The following is a 26,601-nucleotide window of genomic DNA, read 5'->3' as shown; positions in this document are numbered from 1 at the left end:
GGGACTCAAAATTCAATGGCACAATATTTGGTGTTGCCATTATAGAAATTAGAAATTCTGATATTCTTTTTTGACAGACTGTAAAATACACTCGATTCTTATAAGCTAGGCTGCATACTCAATTGTTGGCGATATTTTTGCTGTCATTTCTCATGGTTCTATGGTTGACAGTCACAGTTACGAGTAACAAATGGTCAAATCCCTTCTGAATATTTGTGGCTGACATTTTGTCTATGGAACGGCTCCGTGTTGGAAGATTCACACCACTTCACATGTCCCGATCACTGCTTGCGCTCACCTATATGCTTTGTGTTTGCGATAACCATCAAGTCCCTTGCAGGCTTCTCTTTATCACTCCTCTTTCGATGTTAGTATCATCTGTATAAGTATTTCCACACGACGAAACCACCTACATTTTTGGGTTGTCTCTATAGTATGCTGTTGGTTTTTGATTACCTTTACTTCATTTGTACAGTGTATTAAATGCTTCGTGAGATGATTGACCTTTCACTCTAGTCAATGTTTTAGATGAATAGGAATTCTTGTGTTTAATATTTTTTTTCAATTTCAGGAAACTTGTTTAACTTTTTCCTTATTAACTGTGTGTTTTTTTTATTTTATTTCACCTAATCTACGTACACAATATTCATATTTATCTGCTAAAACTGACAGGCTGTAAGTACAGCTTCCATATTCTCATCAACAACTTTTCATCCCTGTTAATATATCGATAAAAAAATCTTGTTTTTTGTAATATGTAATCAATAAATGTCTTTTTAAACAACTAATTAATCAATTTAAAAAATCTCTTAATTAATTATTTTTATATTTATTGAGCTGATCAACTCTTTGTTATTTTCGATTTCATTTACAAAATAATAATAATAGTTAACTTGCAAGTGACTAAAATACAATATATTTTATTTCCTATATTTGGCAAAAATACCCATTCTCAACTTCCACTAATGTGCTTTTTTCCCCATTTATCCAATGTGATTTGTAGGTATAGCCATAAAAACAAATTCTCTTGTATCATAAAACCACATTTTATTTTTCATTTTAATACAATATCAGAGATTTATAACGACTGACTCAATAAAGAAAGTATATATTGATATATTACCATTATTTTTTTGTGTTAAAACGATATTACAGTTATGAGTACAACATATAAACTGTTGTCTACCAAAACAAGTGACTGACAAATGGTCACTTTTCAGAAGACAAAGTACTATAACCTTGTTAAGTAGTCATGTTTGTATACTTTACAATGATTAAAGAAAACACTTCGTTTTTTACCACTTGAGTTTTATTATAGACTACATGTTTCAGAAGTTAATCTTCCATCATTCAGGTCTGTATAGTAACTAAAATATAAAATTGTTCTATAAATAAGGAGAGGGGAAAGTAAGGGGAAGGGGTTAGTCAAGGAAGTTACTTTATAAGCAAATAGTATTGCATTAGTCCACATGACTACCTAATTATGTTATTATGCTTTGAGGCATTTTCTGAAAAGTAGTCATTTATTACTCCTTTTTTGTTACCGTAGAACGAGGCTACTTGAACTTTGATGTGTTACTTGAGCCCAGTACAAAAAAAATATTTAGATCTGTATTTGGTCTACAATAATGAAATAGTCAACATAATTTATTGTTTCCCTGACAGGTGACACTTATTGTCACGATACGTTCGTTATTGTAGACCAAATACAGATTTTTTTTTTGTAGTGGGCTCAAGTAACACATCAGAGTTCAAGTAGCCCCGTTCTACAGTACTCTTTTGGTTAGCCACATTCCATATTCAATTACATAATAACTTAATTTTTTTCTTCAACTATCTATTTATTTATCTTCCAACAAAGCAGGTAAAATGACTACTGAAATCACAATTTCCCAACTGTTTAAGTACCCTCAATGCTCTAGTCTCATGTGTGAGTCTTACCTCATACATAGTATGTTTTTGTGTATTATTTTCTAGTACCGTTTTAGTATAAGTAATTTCTTAGATTTTAAGTGCTATTGTGTTTAATCGGCGTGCATCAGAGCTGTTCTATAGCAGCTTGTTTTATGAGACAGAGATGTCGCAAAATTATCCCCAATATGGTAAGCATGATGCGGTTGCCTTTACAAATTTTTCACATTTTCTGTAACTTTTTTGTAATATTTGGTTAAGGTTTATTTCTTTATTCTTTCAGTATCCAACAATAAAACATTTTATTCGGCCCTCATCACTCTGATAGGCGCGATACCCATAAGTGCGATATATCTACTAGATATACTGTTTATTTTTTCTTTGCCTTTAACAACTATATTCATACTCCGACTTTTGTATGGAAAATGATCAATAATCCCTAGATTTGTATGGAAATAAGCATCTCTTGTTGGATACTGAATGTGAATTGTCTATAACAAATTTGAAGGCTTGTGTTACTGCTTGGTTGTTGTGTTACCGTATGTGTAAAATATTCCCCTGTACAGATACACTCACACATACATAGGTGTGGGCCACTCACGTAATATACCAACATGATTTATTATTTCATTGTAAAGAAATCCTTATATATTTATTATTTCTAATGATTTTAAAGTCTGGAAACAAAAGATGGACTTTTCTTTTTTATGATAATTATTTTTATCTTTTTTGATATACATATCACACCTATATTTAAATATGGCCAAATGTCTAAATTTATTACTTCATACAATAATTATAATCAGTAACTGATTTTATTTAATGTAGTGCCCTATCCACTGTTCTATGAAAGTAAAGATAACCCTTTGCACTCTGTGAATCTTGAGTTTCTGACCTAAACAATTTCAGTAGATAGTTTCCTTTTTTTTAAATAGCTTTATGATGAATTGTGGATATTATTTCATTTTTATCTCACAATCAAAATTTTAATCAAATATTTAATTTTATGTATTCACTTTCTCATTTGTTATTAAATATGATGTCAAGCGTCAGTAATGACTAATGGGAATGGAAAGGTTCTCTCTGCTTACCCCTGCGGAGCAGCTAAATATTTACTTTTTTAATTAAAAGTAAAGAGTTTATTATTACATAAATTCTTCATTGCGATCCCACCTAATTTAAAAATGGAATTTTAAAATTATTTTCTTAAATTGCAATGTACGGAGCTTTTATTGACAATATATTCAAAAAAAAATTTTTCATTGTCTATTTATCTCTGGCAAAAACCTCAGAAAAAGGCCCCATCCATGAACATAGTAATTTTTGAAATCCACAGACAAAATCAGTCGTCTCTCACGTCCATGGATAGTTCCATGTCTCTCAGTGAGTTCGCTCGTCACGTGCTTGCGGAGATATGTGGGGAGGAGTGGGTGATGCAGAAGTGCCTGCAGTGCCCGGACGAACTCTGTCAGCCAGACATGCTGTTGGATTCCATGTTGACCCCTAAACAAGCACAAAGGTATGCAAAACTTAATTTTTAAATCAAAATCTCTTTGACCACGACTTCCAGTCTGACCGCTATTTATTTATTATCTATTTTGCTGGTGTTAAGGCAGAGTATGTACTGTTTTGTAATATTTGTGATGAAATTTGTTACCATTTTATTTTATCAATTCAAACATGGACAAATTTTTCTAATAAAAAGTTAGATGATTAATCCTACCAGTAAAGGAGAAACTCTGTTATTATTATCACATCTTTATAATTATCATTCATTCATTCATTCAAACCCTTATCCGCACCCCAATAGTGCATAGGATACTGCATCATACAAACGCAGTGTTATCTTGATCGTTAACACATGAAGGAAAGGTGATCAGCCCTCCGCTTCAGGTACTGGTACCCAAGGTAATATGGAATAAATATTAGAGTGAAAAAATCACATATACTTATTTGACCCCCCTGGGAATCGAACCCGGGACCTCCAGAATGGTAGCCGAGCGTGCTGACAAAATAATTATCAGTAAACCTTATATTTTTTATGATTTACTTGTACCATTTTCTATTAAATATGCTAAATGACGTAGTATGACACAGTACTAAACTTATTGATTTCATTTATTATACATCTCTGCAAACGTTGGTTAACCTCTCATTAATATTCTTACTGTATTGTTTTTAATGGATTTATGTTATGTTTAATGGTCAATAATGATAATGTATACATTAAAAATTATATTTTCCTTCCAGACTGCTCCACATGATCTGCTACCCGGATTCAGCTAATCACAACCAACCTGACTTGGATCAGAAGACCATCATCAGTCGAATATTGGAGGTATTTAAATACAGACCTTTTCCTGACACTAGTCAAATAAAATAAATATATAAAAAAAACATATACTTGTTACGTTATTATACATTCATTCATTCATTCAAACCCTTATCCGCACCCCAATGGTGCGTAAGGCACTGCATCGTATAAACGCAGTGTTATCTTGATCATTAACACATGAAGGAAAGGTGATCACCCCTCCGCTTCAGGTACCAGTCCAGGGTAATATTGAATAAATATTAGAGGGAAAAAATCACTTAAATTATTTGACCCTCCCTTGGAGCTTAGCCCGGGACCTCCAGTACGGTAGCCGAGCGTGCTGACCATTACAATACGGTGGTGGGCATTATACGTAGATACTATATAAATTTTTGTTTACAATTTCACTTCTCATCATGGATAAAACAATTCAGTCATCTGTCTTATTTCAGAACTTGGAACAATGGTCTCTTCGCGTGTCCTGGCTGGACCTGATGCTCATGTTCAAGCAGTTTGTGCCGGGAAGTCCAGAGCTCAACCAGTGGCTGGACACTGTAGCCAGGGCGGCCATTGACGTCTTCCATGTCAACCCGGTGCCCCAGGGCCCATCGTCTGGCGGATCTACCACGGGACTGCCAGACTCCAAGGAAATGTGAGCGGGCTTAACTTTTTACTAACTTATTAAATTTTCTTATTTCAAACTCTTATCCGCACCCGATGGTCCATAGGGCACTGCATCATATCAACTCAGTGTTTTATTGATCGTTAACACATGAAGGAAAGGTGATCAGCCCTCCGCTTCAGGTACTACAAGTCCAGGGTTGGATATTGAATAAATATTACAGTGAAAAAATCACTTATATTAATTTGACCCCCCCTGGGAATCGAACCCAGGACCTCCAGAACAGTAGCCGAGCATTCTGACCATTACACTATGAAGCGGGCTTAAGTTTTAACTAACTCATCTAATTTTGACGATTACTTATTCTATTGAATTAATCAATTGAATGACTTTTGATATTCTAATAAAATGATGAATTAAAAAACTCAATATTTTTTATTTGATTCATCATATAGCTTAATAGAATTGTCTACTGAAATAAAATAAAAAAAGAGTTATTGATGCCCACGTAAAGTTAACCGCAAGCCTTCGAGACACCCTTGATATCACAGTCTCAGTTCATCTCGACACCAAATACTAAATTAGTATGAAAACACGTAAGTAAAAAAGGTATAACCAATCATTCAGTCTGTTTTTAAATACTGATGAATTAAAAAATAAATTTGAATGCCCATTATCTTAAGACTTTATTTTGTTCTTTTAATCATTAAGTTCCTTTTTTAGTTTATTAAGGTCAATAGAGTGTGTTATTAAATTACAATAAATTTTTACATCCTCAATAACAATTTTAGAGTACCTTTGAAGGTGAAATTCAAAATGAACAGAAAATAAACTTTTTTCCTTTGTGAATTTTAAATTTTGAAAAAATTGCAATGTATTGGATAATAAAGTATTTTATAAACACGAAAATCTGCACTACAGGCTCAGAGTTAACATAATATGCTACTTATTTATAGACTTGGCATTTAATTTGTGGAACTCCATTTTAATTAATGTAACTAACTAACCATCACGCCGCTTCACGAAGGGGTAGGCAGAGAGAATCGAACGCCACACCACTCTGTCTTTGCAAACATTCTTCGCCTCTTCTACATTAATGCATCTCCTCATACATACCCGACGATTATTACGACTCCTGACCAGGCCGCTTTCAAGTATTTGACATACCTGATTGTGCCAAGTTTTCCTCGGTCTTCCTCTGCTTCTTTTCCCACTACATTCACCTCATAAATTTGTTTGACCGTTCTTTCCTCACTCATACGTTCCACATGTCCAAACCATCTCAACACACCTTTCTTAAAAATAAAAATAAAACTAACTAACCATCACGCCGCTTCACCGCAGGGGTAGGCAGAGAGAATAGAATGCCACACCACTCTGTCCTTGCAAACATTCTACGCCTCTTCCACGTTCATGCATCTCCTCATACATACCCGCCGATTGTTACGACTCCTAACCTGACCACTTTCAAGTATTTGGCATACCTGATCGTGCCTTTTTTTTCTCGGTCTTCCTCTGCTTCTTACTTTTATCGATAATGCTTATCTCAGCCTTGCATTATTACCTTATTTCTAATTCATGTATTAAATGTTAAATCAAACACTGAGTTTTTGAGTCTACATTTAATACATAAAATAATTTGCTAGTGTTTAGACGACTTCAAATATATTTTTATTACCCTTTTTCAAATAGACAAGCAATGGAGAAGAGGCGCAGTAACTCCATCTGGCTGGTGGCTCCGCTGGTGTCCCGGCTGCCCCCGGTGCAGGGCCGCGTGCTGAAAGTGGCCGGCCAACTACTGGAAGGGGGGCGCAACGACAAGAGCCCCACTGGATACAAGGGGGCCCAGGGGTAAACAAAATATTAGTATTCAATTTTACTTATTTTAAGTACCACTATTTCTTAAAATCCATTGTGACATATCACTCACTCCTTTCAAGAACGTCATAAATCAAAAAACTTGATTTTTCAGGAGAACGTTTTTAAAATTAAAAAATATGATACAATGTATTAAAAAATAAATATCAAGCCACTTATTGAACTTTTTACTGTACAACAGATCTTTTTAGGTAAAACCTGAAGGTTTTTTCTCCATTTGAAAAATATTTAGTTCATTTAAAAAAATAATTAAACAATGCCCTTTCTTCAAAATGCAAAAACAACACTTACTGCCCTGTAGCGGGTAAATATTCAGTTAAAAATATGCCTCTTTTGCTGGGATATAATACATTTTCTGGGCATTCCGAAAACATGCACAAGTGAAAATTGACAATTTTTGAAATATGACGTTCTTGAAAGGAGTGAGCGATGTGTTTTGATGCATTCCGCATCATTTTCTAACACAATGTTTTTTCCCAAACATAAGAAAATAATAAATAAACATAATTTTATTTAAAATTTTGGGGTATATTTGTTTTAATCATCCAGAGTTTTGTATGAAACCATCAACTAAAATTCAGTCATATTTTTTAAATTATGGCAATATTCTAATTATTCTCATTTCAATAAACAAGCATTTACCGTAGTATTTTGAGAAATATATCGAAATATGGGCTAATATGCTCGTTTTGTTTTATTCTTAAAATGTTCTCATATAAATTTCCTTTTATTGTTTTATTTCACGTAAGGTTAAGATAAAGTTTGATTAAGTAGGCAAAGTTTAATTAACCCTTTGGTTACCAAGATCCAATAAATCGGCTTTCAGTACTCGAGCGAAAAATACCGGATCCGTCAGATCTAACGTAAAAAGTAAAAGATTCATAAAGGTATCAGATACATTTTGGACAGTATGTTTCATATTATGTTTTTTTTTTCAATAAGTTATATATCGAAATTTAGAATTAAATGATCATTTATGTCTTATAATTAGTTGTAATATTATAAAATAAAAGTTACAAAATACTTAAGATATATAAGAGATTATATAAGAGAAACGAGAAAAGAAACACATTCAACCAATTTTTTTTTCTGTAAAAAGTAAGTTATGTAAAACTTTGATATCATTAAAAAATGTACATTTTTACGCGATTACAAAAATTAGTTGTTTTCAAGAAAAAGAAAAAAATATTAATCTTTTCACTTTGTTTTTAGAACCATATAAGTATATTCATTGGTCCCTAGCAACAGAACTCGTTCATAAATCAATATGCCCGTAATTATGTTAGCATTCGCTTCTCGTTGTAGATTATCATCGGGTGGTTCGAGCGGGGGCCCTCGAAGGTCCACCGGAGCAGCCTCCCCCGCCCTGTGTCACCAGCCCTTCCTGGCGCTCGTGCTGACCTGTCTCCGAGGCCAGGACGACCAGAAGGAAGGGCTCCTCACGTCCCTGCACACGCAACTCTCTCACTTCCTGCAGACTGCCAAGGAGGTACTACTAATTGTTGCTTATATATATACATTACTTTGAAAATGCCATAACAAGGCAAAACAATTGTCACAAGTCTTATTTTTATGTGGTTTTAATAATAAAATATAATTAAGTACAATCTAATAATCAGTGTTTGACTGTGGGATTAAGTTAGAGAGACGATATGCGGAGCGTAGAAGTAGTAGGATGGCAGCAGGAACCATGTTCGACAGTGGACGAATTCGGGCTGAAAAGAAGAAGATATTCGGGAGAATATATTATATATTAAGAAGAAGATATTTGCAGTGTATAGCTCTACATTTTATATGAAGAGACTCTATCTTTGATCATGGTATCGGCGCAATTATTATTAATTTTTTAAAAAGGAATAACCCGCAAAGTGTCTATTTTAGATGCTTGTCTGCAGGTGGGATAGTAAGGATAGGGAAGGTAAATGTGAAAAATACATCACAAACACCCGGACCAATTGAAAATAAATCTTTCTTGAATTCATTTTGCAATCGAACCCGCGACGCTAGTTTCGCAGTCGAGCGTCTACCCAATTACGCCACAGCTCCAATCATACAAGGTTAGCTGCAGAGTGTGTGCTAAATATTGCAAATGTGTTCAATTTATACGGCCATTTCTCACAAACTTCAGATGTACTATTGTACTACATTGCCCATGCATGAGTAAAATCAGAATCCAATCATGTCTTCCTCCGTAGTACAAAGGTTAGCGCCTCGGGTTTGATTCCCATAAGGGTCAAAATAAATATTATTGGTTTTCACTATAATATTTATTATATTTAGTGTCACCTTGGACTTGTTCCTGAAGCTCTAGACTGATCGCCTCGCCTTCAAATAAAAAAACGACAACTGACAATTGCTTCAGTACGATCGCAGTACCGCGCTCTATGCACTTGGGACTAACAGGCAAAAAATAAAGAATTGTTTACATTATTCTGGGTGGTTTCAGGAGCGTCAGGGCGCTGTGGAAGAGTTCCCGTTGCGAGAGCAGATGACCGACGGCCTGCAGCTGCGCTTCTCCCTACTCGGGGGGATGTTTGACACCATCCAGAGGAACGCTACCGTCACCACGGACTGGGCGATACTGCTGGTGCAGCTCATCTCTCACGGAGTCATCGACTACAATAACAACTCGTAAGATATAAACTCACATATTCTATTACTGTGAAACCTCTATCCATTATTCCTTGAATAATCCTTTTCCCCGATGTGTCGTTTATTTCTTCTACCCCAAATTCATTTTGTACAACAATAGATCACATTGAATGTTTCTATCCACCAATTACGCTGCGTACGCAGCATCAGACGGGTGGATAAGTCGTTTTAAAGATCGCCACGGTCTTGTGTACAGGAAGCTCGTAGGAGAGAGTGCATCCGTAGATCTGGAAAGAATTTCGTTGTTGATAAATGAGCTTCCAAAACTGTTGTAATATTAAGACCCTCAGAATATTTCCAATGTCAATTACGGTGGAAGAGGTCGATATTGATGATTTCTAAAATAGATATTTATAGACCTATTAGATCAGTGCTCAGCAAACTTTTCTATTCAAGGTACACCTACCAAATGAAAAAATTTCAGAGGTGCATATTTACCAAATTATGGCAACATATTTAACACATTATGTTTAATGCAAAATGTAAGCGTACTTAACTGAGCACAGGTAATAAAAATTTGGAGCAATTGTGTTATTTTCACAAAACTAGACTTTTTCCGTGGCACTCCAACTAATCACCACGGTACACCAGTGTGCCGGGGCACACACTTTGCGGAATAATGTATTAGATAAATAAAAGATTTCACCATATTCTAACTAACCATCACCCTGCTTCTCCGCAGGGGTAGGCAGAGAGAATAGAACACCAAACGATTCTGTCCTTGCAAACATTCTTTGCCTCTTCCACGTTCATGCATCTCCTCATACATACCCGCCGATTGTTTCGACTCCTAACCTGACCACTTTCAAGTATTTGGCATACTTGATCGTGTTTTTCTCAAGTTTCAATATATATAAGTCTTTATTTTATTCGGCCAGGTCTCTATTCACAACGGTGATGGACATGCTGGCCACCCTGGTGCACTGGACCCTGGCCTCGGACAGCAATAGTGGTGGACCCACGGGAGACGAAAACCGGAAGCAGTACCAGAATCTGATGAAGAAGCTCAAGAAAGAAGTCGGGGAGAGGCACGGTGCCGAGATGCAAGTCATCCGGCAACTGCTACCCCTACCTAAGATCACTATGGAGGTTTGTTTACTGACTCAAATTAAATGATATTTTTTTAAAGTAATTTTATTTAATACACATAAGCATAAAGATGCTTTTACAAATATTTTACAAAAACTTTCCTCATCCCACTATAGATGGCTATTACGCATACTGTGTAACAAGTTTGATCAATATATCTAGATGTTTCAAGAATTTGAGTAGTGTGGTTGTCAATCATGGGTAGAATTGGTTAATGTTACATGTGTGTATAGTGATCACTTACCCAAACCTAAGACGGTTGTAAGTCCTGTAAATGCCCAGTCTTCCATATTCTTCTTCATCTATGTTGAGATGTCATAAAATAATGGAAAAAGTAACTCCTAATTGGAGATAATCCAGATTTGTGAACAAGTATTTGGACACACTCAAAATATTAAAAAAAGGGTTGAACTAACCCAAATGTAATACAGTAAAAAATAACATTATGTTGCGTTAAAATACATGGTTGGTAATTTTTTCTCACCCTTAGTACTTAATTAAGTACTTGACTAATACAGGTCTATTTTTATTTAATATTGGCAACCCTTTTTGCAGGATAACTGTGGCTGAATTCATGTTATTATTAAAAGATTATAAAAAAGGCCTTACCCATCATAAGTTCTCTTAAAAACTTGAATCTAAAAAATGTTTCACTTTTGGCACGTACTACATATGTGACCTGCACACGCACACATTTTCTTGTTTGTGCTAATGGATGTTGACTGTTTAGGTCATTGCTTGCGAGCCAGTTGGGTGTTTGATGGACACCAAGGGAAACAAGATCACTGGATTTGACAGCATTGATAAAAAACAGGTAAGATTGATCATTTAAAATTAATATTTTAATAATATAATAGAAGTTTGTTAATTTGAGCAATGATAATGAGTTTTGAAAGATTTTTCCAAGCAAAACTTGTCAAAAAAACAGATTTGAAATATATATTCAATTTATCAATTGCTTTCACTGGTTTCATTATTTTGAAACGGTTTGTAGTATTTATATTGATAATCTCTTTTTTTGGATTAAATCCTATATTTAAATTCGCTAACCTGAAATCCATAGTGTAGTGGTTAGCACGTTTAGCTACCATACTGAAGGTCGCAAATACAATTTAAAGGAGCTCAAAACAGATTTTTCACTCTAATATTATATCATAAGGCATGCGAAGCCATCCAACTGAATCGCTTTCTTTCGACGACAGTTGTCACCAAAATTTGCTGCGTCCTACGCCTTATCTCTTCATTCCTCACAAAGTCGAACCACCGCACGCCTTAAATTATTCGCAGACACCTTTTCTCAAAGCTAAGTACACGGCTGCTCTGGGCCCTTGTGAGGTGCCATGTTTCACAGCCGTATAAGAAAACAGGAGCAATGCAAGCATTGTATAGGCGGAATTTTGGTCTTCACCGAGTATAAGTCCGATTTCCATTCATATGTCATATGCAGAGGCGTGCATTCTATATAGGCAGAAAAGCAGTGCCTGCCCTGGATCACTCGCGTTCCATATAGAAACAGGACCAGTGCCTACTATACCTTATCCTTAACAAACCCTACTTCCTACCCTGTGTGTATTGGTATTTTTAATAAATTAAATGTATTTACTGTTAAATTTGACTTGTCAGGGCCTGAGACTATCGGACAAGCAGCGAGTATCCGCGTGGGAAGTGGTGGAAGTTGGAAGGTCTCCAGCACCGCTGTCATGGGCCTGGTTCGGAGCCACTAAGATGGATAGGAAGCCCCTCACCTATGAGCACACACACAGGTTATAATCGATTCTAAATAAAACACTTGTTTTGTAATTGAGTATTATATTGTTACAATTTCTGCCCCATTTTCAGTTATACAAATGTTTGAATTTTGCAAATATTTATTTCAGATTGCTACGCTATCACACTCATTGCCTCGTGAAGCCGGCAAGCTACTATCTGGAGCCTCTGAACTTGCCGCCGGAAGATCTAGACCCTCCTCCAGAAAAACCTGTAAGTCTTTATTATTTATTCTTCATTCTTCAACCTTTATCCGCACCCGATGGTGCATAGGACACTGCATCATATAAACGCAGTGTCATTTTGATTGTTGACACATGAAGGAAAGTTGAGCAGCCCTCCGCTTCAGGTACCAGTCCAGGGTAATATTGAATAAATATTAGAGTGATAACACTTATATTTATTTAACCCCCTCTGGGAATCAAACCCGGGACCTCCAGTTTGATAACCGAGGGAGCTGACCATTACACTAGGGATGCGGACTATTATTTATACTAGCATAGTATTCCAGTTTACTGCTGAAATGCGAAGCTTTCGAAGATGGTCAGCTGGAGTGTCCCTTGGAGATGAAATAAAGAGTTCACGCATTCGTGGAAGCCTGGCTGTAACTGATATCAATAGTAAAGTATGGTATAGGCACATAGGACGTAGAGAACCTGAACATATTGTAAACCAGGCGATCGCCATGAATCTTCCTCGAAAGACATCTAGAGGAAGACCAAAAAATTCATGTATGCTACAGAAAGATAACATGATTCAAAGGCATGACCTAGGTGACGTTGTATATGATAGAAGGACCTACAACCTGAGGACGAGGAGAGCTGACTCCAACAGTCTACAAAGACGATAAGTCGGTATGGAGCAAGGAAGAAGATTACTCTCAAATTATAAATTAGTATTCCAGTTTACTTTAGCATGCTAGCAACGTACAGGCTGATGGATAAACCTTTGGGACTCTTGGCATGTACTGAAGGCCTGATGGATCAGCCCTGTGGGATCGATTGGTTCAATTTACTAGTACTATTGCAGGGCGTAAACCCTGTAAATACCCAGACTTCCATTTTCTTCTTCATCTATATTGAGATGTTAGGAAATATTTGTTTTATGTACACAAATATTTCAGTTTCATTCTATTTTTGGAGGCCTTAGTGGCTCGTTGTTAAACATAGGAATCAAATTGTGGTAGGTTGGGCCCAGGGCCGGAAACTCTGAATCAGTACGCGACACTAACCACGGGACCTAAATATTATATTATTATTTCATTTAATGATTTTATTTTAGGGACTGGATTCCGGATCCTTGGATCAAAGCCCCACAGGGGTAGGCAGAGGTCGTGTGAGAGGAAGAAAGCCAAGGAAGAATAAAGCAAACACACCGGTGAGTTGGTACTTAAGGCTCCTCTGAAATCCTGAATTCCAGTCTTTTTGTCTTACTTTTTTACTTACGTATATACTTCAGCCTTCTTCTTGTGCCCAGTATTGAACAAAGGCCTCTCTCTTGGACTTCCACAGTTCTCTGTTGGACGGGACTCTCTTCCAGTGCAGGCCCGCCACTTTTTTAATGTCATCTGACCATCTTGTCTTGGGGCCTACCCACACTTCTAGGCCTCCAGTCAAGTACTTGCTTCGTCCATCTATCCTCAAATATTCGTGCCACATGACCTGCCCAGTTCCGCGTTACTTTGAACTACATCTTTTACCTTGGTCTATTTTGATTTCTATATGATTCTAAATGATTTTTTACTTATATATAGATTTAGCGTTTAATTTGTAGAACTCCATTTTAATTTATGTATTAAATGTTAAATCAAACACTGATTTTTTGAGTCTACTAAGTTGTGTTTTATTGTTAAAAAAGCACATGAAAATCAATTTTGTGACATTTGATTTGCCTAGTTATGGCATTTTCAAACGGTTTAAAAAGGCCATAACTAGGCGAAACAACTGTCACAACATTGATTTTTATGTTTTTTTTTAACAATAAAATACAACTTAGTCGACTCAAAAAACCAGTGTTTGATTTAACATTTAATACATAAACAGATTTCTTACTTGACCGTCTTGTCTAGGTGCCTGGAAATCTGGGTAACAACGTGCTGTATCCTCCGGGGGGCATGTGTCCCGCTCCGGGGCAGCCCGCCATGGGTACCGCGGGCCCACAGATGGGCCCCGGGCCTCCCATGGGTCAGGGGGGCCCGGGCCCCGCGGGTCCACAGGCCTACCAGCAACCCCCGCAGCAACAGTGGTTCCAGCAACAAGGATACTATGGCCAGCAAGGTAGGAAATTCATTTATATTTCTTCTGCTCCGTCTTACTCCTGATTACTGAGGGTTGTGACCCTTGTGGATGCAATGACTCTTCTCCAGTTACCCCTTGACTGTGCTGCACGTAGCGCTCTAACCATAGAGGTGCCTGCTGCTGTCTTAACTTGATCGGTCCATCGTGTAGGGGATCTTCCTCTCCAGGCTACCAATCCCAACCAGTCGTTCCAGGTTATCCAGGCAAAGAACTGAAGAATCCGTCATGTAGAGATATTGGCCAGGGTCAAAGCATCCAAGTGTAACTCCTGATGAATGGACTCGTTGGTACGTTCAGCTGTCCACGGAGTTCGCAATTCGTGTCAATTTTTCTCCTTTCTGCTGCTTTTATGGTCCATGTTTCAGCAGCATAGAGAAAAATGGAGTAGACCCTGAGAAGCTCTATCTTGGTGTTATAACTTACATTTAAATTTATAAAACAAGAAAACCGGAAAAGCAATCTCTTTTAGAAATGACCTTTATGATAAAACTACTCAATTACTTATTTGTCTTTTTTTTCTGTAACAGCGGTGGGAAGATTCGAACGTCCGCCAGTCAACCAATCCAAGCAGGCGCTGTCCAATATGCTGCGACAGAGGCAGCCTCTGGGTGGTGCAGCCTTCTCTCAGCAGATGGCCGGTCCGCACAGAGGAGCACCCTACGCACGGCAGCAACCCCGACCCATGCACCCCATGGGACAACCAGGGTAAGGAAAATAATGCATACTGTTTACTAGTTTGTTTTTTAGATGGGAATAAAAAAAATTATATACCTTGCTCATTATGTACAAGGTTTATAAGATCATTAACCTGTTAACCGGGCGGTCCGCTGTCCAATTACGCAACTTGTAACGGGCGCGAATACTGATTCACTCCATGTCTTAAATTCATGTCAAGACATGTATGGATGACTAATACCTTTGTTGTTCAAAAAATATACGTCTCGCCCGTTCCAGGGCGCAACATATATTTCAAGGACGTATTCATATGTCCTACCCGTACCCGATATTGTTTACGTTTGACGTATTTATGCGTCCCGCCCGGTTAACAGGTTAAGTGGATTTCTGTTTCTTCTAACTAAAAAAAAAGACGTTTTATTTTAATCTATGTTGGGAACAAGAGGGATAACCTAGTGTGGGCCAATCAGGAACTTCTCAGCATTTGCTCATTGCTGGGGCGAAACGACGTAAAACTCCTCAGGAGAAGCCAGACTGTTGACTGTCGTTAGCAAACCTTCCTTTCCTCTAGAAGAGAGCTCGGCATTTTGTGTCCTAGCTTGGAACATGATGAATGCCAAAACCTGAAACTAGCTATAGCACCTTTTGAAGAATATATTAACAACTTCTCTTATTGGAGATTAGAGAGGTTCTGGTTCTACCGGCTTATCTTCTATTAGTAGCATTTGATTTATTGTCACAATAATCAATAATCACTTATCTTTTCAGGGCACAAATGCCCCAAATGGGTGGACAAATGGGTCAAATGGGACCCAACCAGATGGGACAGATGGGCAACCAAATGGGCGGCATGGGCCAGATGGGCCCGAACCAAATGGGACCCGGCCAGATGGGTCCGGGCCAGATGGGACCCGGGCAGATGGGGCCGGGGCAGATGGGCCCCGGCCAGATGGGGCAGATGGGCCCGGGGCAAATGGGCCAGATGGGCGGCATGGGCGGCGGCCAGGGTGGGCAGATGTTTGGCGGGCAGCAGTACGGCATGGGGCAGGGGTACGGCGGCGCCGGGTACGGCGGGCAGCAGATGATGCAGGGAGGGCAGCAAGGGCCCATCGGGCAGCAGGGAGTGATGGCCCAACAGATGGGACAGGCAATGGGACAGGTTTGCTTAAAGTCCTTTTATTTATTTATTTTAAATAACAATCCAAAAATATGATTCCTGTTTGCTCTTAACACATTTTGGACGGGTGTTGGCTTCGGGATTTGATAATTGTGTACATATAGTTTAGACTTTAACAAAGTGATTAGTACATTATATTCATGTAAAAAGACTAAATAATTCATTATTTTCTGACATTGAAATGAGGCCTGCGCAGATGGTAAAAATATCCTTCCGTCTTTAAGCATCAATCGACCAAACGGGTAGAAATACCTTTCCCCCCCTTAGTGTGTTAAAAACACCCCTCGTATATATCGTGAAAGAAGTGTGATAAATGGAAACAGAATATATATTTGAAAACATATTTTTTTCTAGAATATGGGCCAAGCAGTGAACCAGATGGGGCCGGTAAACCAAATGGGCCAGCCGGTCGGCCAGATGAGCCAGGGGGTCAACCAGATGGGCCAAGGGGGCCAGATGGGCCAGGGCGTGGGCCAGATGGGCCAGGGGATGGGGCAGGTCGGCCAGGGGATGGGGCAGGTGGGCCAGGCCGTGGGGCAGATGGGGCAGGGCGTGGGCCAGATGGGGCAGGGCATGGTGCAGGGCGTCGGGCAGATGGGGCAGGGCATGGGGCAGATGGGGCAGGCCGTGAACCAGATGGGCGGCATGGGGCCCATGACCAGCCAGGCGGGCGCCATGGGCGGACAGGGACCGGGGGGCGTCATGGGGGGATTCCCCAATCAACAGTCATTCCAGCAGGTAAAGGAGACTATCCAGTCTATTATTCCTACCTCATTCCCTCCAATTCCTTTCCTGGTAACCCTATACTGTACTTATTTATATTAAAAAATTCTACATTGATAAATTGACCAACGAATTTAAGCAATATAATGCCTAATGACCATTTAATAAAAGTTATAAAATTTATAACTTTTATAATTTTGTTTTTATCAATTTACTTTGTTTTGTTTTATTAAAATTAAACACTTGAATAATCCACTTAATCGAGTTTTATTTTTATTTGCGACTAGTTTCGAAAACGACAATTGTTTTCATCTTCTGGTACAAATTAAATTAAATTTTTTATTTGTACCAGAAGATGAAAACAATTGTCGTTTTCGAAACTAGTCGTAAATAAAAATAAAACTCGATTAAGTGGATTATTCAAGTGTTTAATTTTAATAAAATAATCATGTCATTCCACAAAGTTAGTGCCGAATCAATAAATAATATACTTTGTTTTGTGTTGTATTGCTTATATTATCTAAATATATATATTCTCTTTTATTTAAAAAAAAATGCAATTGAACATCTCGTCACGAGCTATGCTTAGTGAGGCGTTCATCAAGAAATATAATTATACAAATTGCGGTATTGTATTAAATATTGTAAAAAAAATAATAAAAAAATTGTGCTATTCTACAACCACTCCGTTAATGTTATTAAGATGTATATATTCAAAAGGAATTAACCATCTAGCCAGTCATGTTTAGTATGTTCATCATCTTCACATCTCTAGGCCGTTATAATAATAAATAGTATATACTTTTTTTTTTTTTTTTAGATGGGAATTGCATTTATTATTTACCTTGCTTATTATGTACAAGGTTTATAGATCATTTAGTGGATTTTTGTTTCTTCTAGCTAATTAAATATGTTTTTATTTGAATCTGTGTTGGGAACGGGAGGGATCATCTAGTGTGGGTCAAATAGGAACTTCTCTGCATTTGCTCATTGCTGGGAGGAAACCACGTAAAACTCCTCAGGAGAAGGCGGACTGTTGACTGTCATCAGCAGACCTTCCGTTCCACTAGAAGAGGGTTCGGCATTTTGTATCCTACTTTGGTTTATGTTACCAATGTCCTTCACTATTTTTATCATGTATGATACTACCTCTCGTGACAATTCCTTATGAACTATCACGGATTCGATGTTGGATAGATCCTCACCCAGGCTCCTGCAACGCGCCTCCAGCTGTTGTCTTTGAAAGCTGAAAAGGGGGCAAAGCATCAACAGGTGAGGGACATCTTGAGGTGTCTCATCATCACACGTACAGCTGTCGATCTCGGAGATCTTGAAACGATGTAGGTAGCTCATGAACCCACCGTGACCCGTAAGGATTTGAGTGAGCTCAAAGCCAGGTTTCTGCAGTCTCCTGAAATCAAAGGCATGGAAAATGGTTGGTAAGAACATTTTGGTTACCTTTCCGGTGGTTTCGTTCAAATAACGATCGTTCCAGAGTTGGAGGGTCCTGCTTCTAATTTTCCTTTTGGCAAAACTTAGCGGGAAGTTGGCATAGTCAGGGGCAGTCTTCTTGAGTGTTGCCTCCCGGGCCTTTTCATCCGCCTTTTCGTTCCCTAGGATACCGCAGTGACCCCTTATCCAGCCGATATACACATTCTGGTGTCTGCATCTTAACTTTTGAATATCTGTTCTGATGTCCATGACAATAGGGTTGATCGAATTTCGGTCCGCTATTGCGTGGACGCCAGATTTACAGTCTGTCAGGATCGTTATCTGCTTCCATCTGTTTGGGGGTTTTTTCAAAACATAAAACAAGGCTTCTTTGATCGCATAAAGTTCCGCCTGGAACACAGAACAGAAGTCGTCGAGTTTCAACTTCCTCGAAGGCAGCTCTCTCACGCCATCGAAGGGTACAAAAGCTGCACCTACTTTGCCGTTCAAGAGACTACCATCGGTGAAGATCCTCAACTCTTCCTGCAATGTCCCAGGTAGAGTCTGGTCATCGTAGCCGTGATCTATGGAAAGTCGTTCAGCTGGATGAGGGAGGGAGAAGTAGTCTCCGACTCCCTGGTAGAATCTGTCTTCCGGCAGGTCCTGCAAGATAAGGCTTTTCTTGACTGCGTATGCCTCAGCAAGCTCCCTAATCCTCAGATCGAGTGGCATAAATCCACTTAAAACCTGAGCTGAAACAAGGGAGATTGTCCTGTATCCTTTGCATGACCTGATAGCAATATGTCTTTGCATGGAGTCCAGTTTCTTTCTGATGACTTTCTTGCGAACCGCTTCCACCCACACGCTTGAGGCATATGTTATCAGAGGTTCTACAGCGCCTATATATATTTGCTGCATAACTTCCGGTGACGCTCCCCATGTCGGTTTGGCGGCTCTCAAGAGTTTGTTCGTGATGCCAGCTGCTTTTTTGCAAACGTTGTCAACGTGTTTAGACCAATTTAGGTTGCGGTCTATGGTGAGGCCCAAAACCTTGAAATGGTCTACGAATTGCAACCGGACTCCGTTCATGTATATTTCCGGCTGGCGGTCCTTTCGTCTGGTAATAAACATCGCGTTCGTTTTATCTTCTGCAAAATGGAGTTTGGCCTTAATTCCCCATGTAGTGATGGTTTTCAGGGCGTTATCCGTCATTATCTCGAGATCCGTCGTGCTGTCGGCCACAGCCGTCAAGAGAAGGTCGTCCGCGAATGCCCTCAGTTCTACCCCCTGGCCCAAGTCTTTCTGGAGTACATCATCCAAGATGTAGTTCCAGAAGCTCGGTCCGCAGGAAGATCCCTGAACGCATCCTTTGGTCGTGACCTTCTCGAGAGTTGCATCAAAATGTGACAACACGACTTTCCTCTGTTGATGATAACTTTTCACCAGCAAGAACAAGTTCCTAGGACACTTTTTACTGCTAAGTTGGCACATTAAAAATGGCCACCAGGCATTATCGAAAGCTCCCCGTATGTCAAGCGAAATCGCGACGATCATTTTCTTGTCTTGCAGTGCCGTCCTGATAACCTTGACTGAGGCATTGAGAGCATCCTCTGTCGATTTTTGGGGTGTGAATCCATATTGTTTCGGACTTAACTTACCGTTACAATGAAAATGCCAGTTAATCCGATTGATCATCATCTTTTCGAGTACTTTTCCAAACACCGAAATGAGTCCGATCGGTCTGTAGGACTTAATATCTTGAAGGTCGTCCTTACCTGGTTTGGGTATGACTATGATCCTCGCTGTTTTCCATGGAATCGGGAAGTGGTTCAGTCTGAGACATGCGTTGTACATACCTAATACTAATGACCTGTCTGCGTTGAAGAAGTGAAGGCAGATGTCCGCGGTGAAGTGATCTTCGCCGGGCGCCTTCTCCGGATTGATGTTCAATAATATGTCCTCAATCTCCTCCACCGTAAATAACGGGTCGTTTTCTGTATAAGGTATGACTTCTGCGAACCGCCTGATTTTGATTTGTTCACGTGTTTCTGACTGTGTGTTGTCGTCCGGAAAAAATATCTCTAAGAGTCGCTGAGCACTTTCCGCAGCCGAAGCTAAGTACTGGCTGCCATCTTTTAGCGTCGATAATGGAGTGGTCCGGTTTCGGTTGACCAGCACTCTGTGAATTGCAGACCAGGCGGTTTCTCTGTTTTGCGACGCGCAATAAATTTTCCATGACTCTGTTTTGGCTTTTTCGATAGCTATTTTGTAGGCATGTTTAGCCTCGAGATACTCTGGGAGCGTTTTCGTCTCTCTACGGAGTCTTCCCGAGTTCTGAAGCCTGTGCCTACATTTAGTAGCTTCTTTTTTGAGCTTGTCGAGTTCAGCATTCCACCATGGACAAGGTTTCCTTGAAGAGGGTTTCCTGATCGGTATACTAGCTTTACACGACTCGCTTACAATTTGCATAATTGTTTTAATGTTCTTCTCTAATTCAAGTGAGTTGCTTAATTCAAAGAAGGACTTTTCCGTTATATTTTTAACCCTTAATTTACTTTGGATTCTGTTTGAAAATTTGTCCCAGTTGGCTTTTTTTGTATTGTAGATTGCTGTCTTGTTTTCCGTGGGGTTTTGTATATTTGAAGAAATTTCAAAATAAATGGGGTTATGATCACTCAAATGGTTGTCATTGGATTCTACTCTCCAATTGTCGACTTTGTCTAATAGTATATACTATCATTCATAGATAACTATTTATTAAGCCTCTTTCCAAGTACTGACAGATATTTTATAATTTATTTGTCAAATTGCAGGATGGTCGAGAATCAGCTGCCACAAAAACTCCATATTGGATCCGTTAAACTTTAGCAGATAGGTTTTGTACCCGACTTTATCAGTCGAAAAAAAATTCACTTTAGCAACTTCACTAAGTCATTTTGTCACTTTGTCATTGAGATAGGAGAATATGTTTATATGCTTTTTTCCTTATAGTTAACATTAACGGAGCTGGTTTAATATAGCCAATCAAAATATATACAGAGGTGTGATGTTATTTCACTCACTCCTTTCAAGAATGTCAATTTTCAGTTGTGCATGTTTTCGGAATGCCCAGAGAATGTACTATATCCCAGCAAAAGAGGCATATTTTTAACTTAATATTTACCTGCTACATGGCAGAAAGTGTTGTTTTTGCATTTTGAAGAAAGGGTATTGTTTAGTATTTTTTTTTTAATATTCAATATTTTTCAAATGGAGGAAAAACCTTCAGGTTTTACCTAAAAAGATCTGTTGCACATTAAAAAGTTCCATAAGTGGCTTGATATTTATTTTAATTACGTCGTATTATATTTTTAAACTTTAAAAACGTTCTGAAAAATCAAGTTTTATTATTTATGACCTTCTTAAAAGGAGTGAGCGATTTGTCATGTTCTTTTTTAGCCTTCATTTGGTAACATGCTAATTTTTCAATCCAGACGGGACTTAACCACCAAATTAAGAAATTTAAAATGATTAAGGAAACACTTGTTTTTATACCACTAGAGTTAATTAATGCCTACTAGTTTCGGAAGCTAAACTTCCATTGTCAGATCTGAATAATTACATAAGGTATTATTCAGACCTGACTATGGAAGTTTAGCTTCTGAAACTAGTAGTCATTAATAAAGTGGTATAAAAACAAGTGTGTCCTTCAAATTTTAACATGTCTTACAACAAAGTAAATGCCGAAAAAATAAATAAAATAAGAAATTTAAAAATAAAATATTTGTATTCACTACATACATGTATTAAATATAATAATATGTAAGTATGTCAATATACCGGGTTGCAGTCCCGTGGTTAATGTCACCGAGTCAGAGTTTCTGAGTTCGAATCCAATCTACCACAACTTGATACCCATTTTAATAACGGGCTGCTTAGGCCTACAAAAATAGAAATAAATTGAATTATTTGTATGCATAATAAGAACAAAAATATTTCTTAAAAGAAAAATATAACCAAAGAATATCTTTAATTTCATTTAAATTGTTAAGAAGAATATTCAAAAAAATATGTATTTTGTGAAAAAATTGCCAGTCAAAACTTTTGATATGTGCCGTCACCAGATACATAATTGCAACTATCCCAGTAAATATGTTTTGGCATTTGTCACATGCCAAATTGGACTAGATGGCGGATATTGCTGGATTGGACACTTACATAAATTATTTTAAAAATAAACATATTTAATATAATTAATGGTGGTGTCAAAAAACTGGTCCCGAGGTCTGCCGCGTGACTAAACGAAGGTTAATACGTTATTATTCCCCAGAGTATGATGGGGGGAAGGGGAGCTCAGGAAGCAGCCTACTTGGCGCAACAGCGCCAGAACACGAGGCCTCAATACATGCAGGTACGGTAGCTTCCCAAATCTCTACTAGTATGTTGTTTTAATGTATATAAATGTAAAATGCTACGCGTTCCATGGACCGATATGGTCAGCAATGCAAATGTGCTCCAAAGAGCAAGAGCAGGGAGACAGTTGTTGCTGACTAATATCAAGGTCCGGAAGGTGTCCTATCTGGGGCATGTGCTGAGAGGAGAGAAGTACAAGCTATTGCAATTAATCATAAAAGGCAAAAGGGAGGGTCGACTAGGTGTGAGCAGAAGACAGATCTCCTAACTTTGGAATATACGAGATTGGACGGGGATTAGGACTGTCGAGGTGCTGTTTAACCCTTCCCAAGACAAGGACAATTACTCTCAAGTGATAGTCAATGTCAGGGGAACCTGACATGACACAAACAAAAGAAGAGAAGATTATATGTGCTCCAACTTGATCTATCATTTATATACAAATGAAGATGGAAGTCTGATTATCTCAAGGCTTATGACCCAGCATTTGGCTGAAAAAATTGGGAATCGAACCTAAGGCCTTCAGCATGGTAACCAATCCCCCTGACTATTACGGAAGTGGGCAATATTATTTAGTCCCTACTTATACCGAAAAATAATGCAAGGTTTATTTAATCCTGATTATGCATATTTTGCACTGTGAAAGTCCAAGAGTGGGGCCTTTGTTTAATACTGAACACAAGAAGAAGGCTGAAGCTAAGAAGTTATGCATATTTTTCTAAACAATACTTAATATTTTTTGTCTTAAAAATGTTTTGTTATTTGAATGTTTTGCAATCCAGCAGGGGTCCAATGTACCCATGGGTGTTGGCGGAATGGGCGGACCCGCTCCCCCGTACCCCCGAGGAGCCATGCCCAACCAGCAGAGTCAGCAGTTCCAACAGGTTAATATGCATTCTTTATTGTTATCAAAATCAAAAAAGTTTTTAGTGAAATAAATAGTCTCAAGGAAATATGTCAACCCTAATTTAGATTCACTCGTATAAAGCGTATTCATTATGTGTACAAGATATCACTCATATTTGAGGAAATGAGTTCCTTATTAATATTTCCGGGAGTATGGACAAAAACGAATGTCGGTGCGAATTTTCCTTAAAAGGGATCCACGTTAATGAACGTCAAAGTCCGTCTGTCAGTTGGTATGGTGTAACTTGTATAGCAATAACATCTGTGGATGTTTGTAAGTAATTTTAACATAAAATAAAACCTAGAGGTAGTGACTTCTTTATTTTATTATTTTTACATAATTTATATCTTCATAATACTTAGATTTCGTAAAAAAAAAAATTATGTGAAAAAAAACCCACTCCCCAATGAAAGTCGGACATCAATTATTGTACTCCCAGAAAAATTGAGCATCCAGTCTCAACTTTTTATCTGTTAGGATTTATATTTTTTTATCATTAAGTACGTGTTGATTTAGGGCGTTTGTCCACTACACGAAATTACACGGAATTTTACCGTCCAGCACGTCAGTTAGCGTTTTAAAACGATGATTGGCTTGTGCTTTTCTCCATCTTTCTTCCGATCGGAGCTCTTGATCGGTGCGTGAACACGTTGCACGTAAATTCGATCACGCTAAACTGTCGTAGTCGCTCTCATTTTTCAAAACCGGACTGCCGGACGGCCAAATTCCGGGTAGTGGACAATCGCCCTTAGCTGGTGTTTTTACTTTAAAACTTTTAGTTGATGCAAATGTTTTACAAAATAGATTTAGCCAGAACTTTAGAGTTTTCCAAATATTGCAGCAAAATCAACAACGCATGAGACAACAGATGCTCGCCCTGCAGCAACAGCAGCAGCAACTGCAACAGGGAAACCAGACCTCGGGACTCATGATGTCGCGACAGTATCAGCCTCCTCCGTACTAAATGACTATATCGCATATTCAACATTCGAAATAGAAAAAATCAAAACACGCACTGTGCCACTTGCAATACCTTTGGCACTATTAAAGTCTCTAACAAGCATGCGACTTGTTCTATCGGGTCTTGTATATTTTATCATTTTATACTTTTTCCTTTTTATTTTACCCTTTTCACTCTGACCATTTTTTCTCATAACTTTCTCATACACTGATAAAAAAAGCGACGTTTTTCTACCATTAAAATAAATATTTTGGTTCCATAATTCAGTAGTGTAAAGGCAAAAGGGTATATCTGTCTCAGACCAAATTTTACAGGAGAGCAAAAACAAACTTGTGAAATCAAATATTTCTTTCGGATGGATATGCACAAATCTTAAAACTAAATAAGTATTGCAACTACAGCTATATCCTTTAGCCAGATTATGGAATACACTATTTTAGACATTTTGTGGAACAAACTTAGATAATGAAAAATTCGACAGATATACCCCTTTGCCATTACACTACCGAATTTTGGGACACTGGCAATTCGTATGACCATGTTAATTAAGATTAACTGTATTTATCTGAAATATTTTTTGGTAGAATATACTTGGGTGATAGAGAAATCAGTGATCAAAGTTATACCTACGCCGGGCCAGATATTGTGGCCCACGGAGCTGCCTATTAGAATCATACGGGCCAGAATGTCTGGCCTACAGAGTGGTAAGAGTTAAGATAAATATATAAAACCCGTTCTGTTGAGCCGAATAAATAAAACTAATAATTTTGATCTCTCATATTGTCCAAACACAATCAGTCCCAATCAAAAAAGCAATAAGTCAAAAATTAATTGCTGTTTTAAATTTTTTTCCCTTTCTTTACCCCACCCGGCCATTATCTCAACATTCCTGATTTAATTATTTGACAAATTAAATAATTCTTATTTATTTAATGTTTTGATTTTTATCTATTATAGTGAGCAATTCTAGAAAATCTAAAAAAACCAACTTCTTCTTAGTTAATATTTATGACGGACTAATGGTGGGTTATGCAATAATTTAGATATTTAATTTTTACCCTCTGGCTGCTGCCAAACACAATTTATACTATCCTTTTATTTGGTGTGAATTACAAGACAGCAGGTAGAGCTTTTTCAATGTAAATCAGGACATCAAAATGGTTCTACTGAATTTTATTCTTCTTCTTACCCTTATCCGCACCCACTGGTGCATAGGGCACTGCATTGCATTGACGCAGGTTTATCTTGATTGTTACTTACGTGAAGGCAAAGTGATCACTCCTGCACTTCAGGGACCAGTCCAGGGTAGTATTAAATAAATATCGGAGTCTAAAATCACTAATATTTATTTTCACCCCCTGGGAATTGAACCCGGGACCTCCAGCACGGTAGCTAATTTGCTATCTATTACACCATGGAAGCGGGCAAATTTTACAGATTCCCCCTTTAATTGAATGTTACTTGAATGCAAACCTATCCTATGTTTGACTTCCTAAAGCAAACATAAAGAAAACTTACCTTTAAATATCCATTCAATGATCTATGTGGAAACTATAATTTTCAATCTCTCTTGATTTTACTATTGAGAATTACTAGAAGCAAAAACCGACCATAAAAATTATAGTTTTTCAACTGTACTCTTATTTGCCACGGTCTGTGACGCCTTTGATAATGACCACTGTGCGTTTGTAACACAGTTTGCCCAACGCATTACTCAAGATTCAAATTTCTCTGGACAAAGTACTGACATTGTAATGTTTTTTGCTTAAAATGTAGCTTAATTTTCATATTTACATTTGTAAAAA

At 38.0% G+C, this 26,601-nt stretch overlaps 1 protein-coding gene across 5 annotated transcripts in view; it reads left to right on the top strand.

Annotated features, from left to right (window-relative positions):
• Positions 1 to 26,601, top strand: part of kto (mediator complex subunit kohtalo) — a 62,965-nt gene extending 36,364 nt beyond the window's left edge. For 4 of the 5 annotated variants that reach the window (XM_088267721.1, XM_088267718.1, XM_088267720.1 and 1 more), the window contains 18 exons: positions 3,248 to 3,430; positions 4,162 to 4,249; positions 4,678 to 4,877; positions 6,540 to 6,698; positions 8,031 to 8,214; positions 9,172 to 9,356; positions 10,256 to 10,466; positions 11,197 to 11,280; positions 12,090 to 12,229; positions 12,344 to 12,446; positions 13,515 to 13,610; positions 14,302 to 14,509; positions 15,058 to 15,235; positions 15,974 to 16,364; positions 16,737 to 17,120; positions 22,846 to 22,926; positions 23,711 to 23,812; positions 24,677 to 24,934. In XM_088267721.1, coding sequence (XP_088123847.1) covers positions 3,248 to 3,430; positions 4,162 to 4,249; positions 4,678 to 4,877; positions 6,540 to 6,698; positions 8,031 to 8,214; positions 9,172 to 9,356; positions 10,256 to 10,466; positions 11,197 to 11,280; positions 12,090 to 12,229; positions 12,344 to 12,446; positions 13,515 to 13,610; positions 14,302 to 14,509; positions 15,058 to 15,235; positions 15,974 to 16,364; positions 16,737 to 17,120; positions 22,846 to 22,926; positions 23,711 to 23,812; positions 24,677 to 24,799 — 3,100 coding nt within the window. In that variant the 3' untranslated portion in view covers positions 24,800 to 24,934. Of the gene's footprint in view, positions 1 to 3,247; positions 3,431 to 4,161; positions 4,250 to 4,677; positions 4,878 to 6,539; positions 6,699 to 8,030; positions 8,215 to 9,171; positions 9,357 to 10,255; positions 10,467 to 11,196; positions 11,281 to 12,089; positions 12,230 to 12,343; positions 12,447 to 13,514; positions 13,611 to 14,301; positions 14,510 to 15,057; positions 15,236 to 15,973; positions 16,365 to 16,736; positions 17,121 to 22,845; positions 22,927 to 23,710; positions 23,813 to 24,676 lie in introns of all 5 variants that reach the window. The other variant, XM_088267719.1, reaches the window with a different exon arrangement.

This window comes from Brachycentrus maculatus, unplaced genomic scaffold, assembly GCF_059751285.1.
Source record: "Brachycentrus maculatus isolate JH-2025_06_01 unplaced genomic scaffold, ASM5975128v1 h1tg000303l, whole genome shotgun sequence".
Lineage (NCBI taxonomy): Eukaryota > Metazoa > Arthropoda > Insecta > Trichoptera > Brachycentridae > Brachycentrus > Brachycentrus maculatus.
The sequence above is the reverse complement of the archived record's forward strand: the minus strand, read 5'-3'. Positions and strand labels throughout refer to the sequence as shown.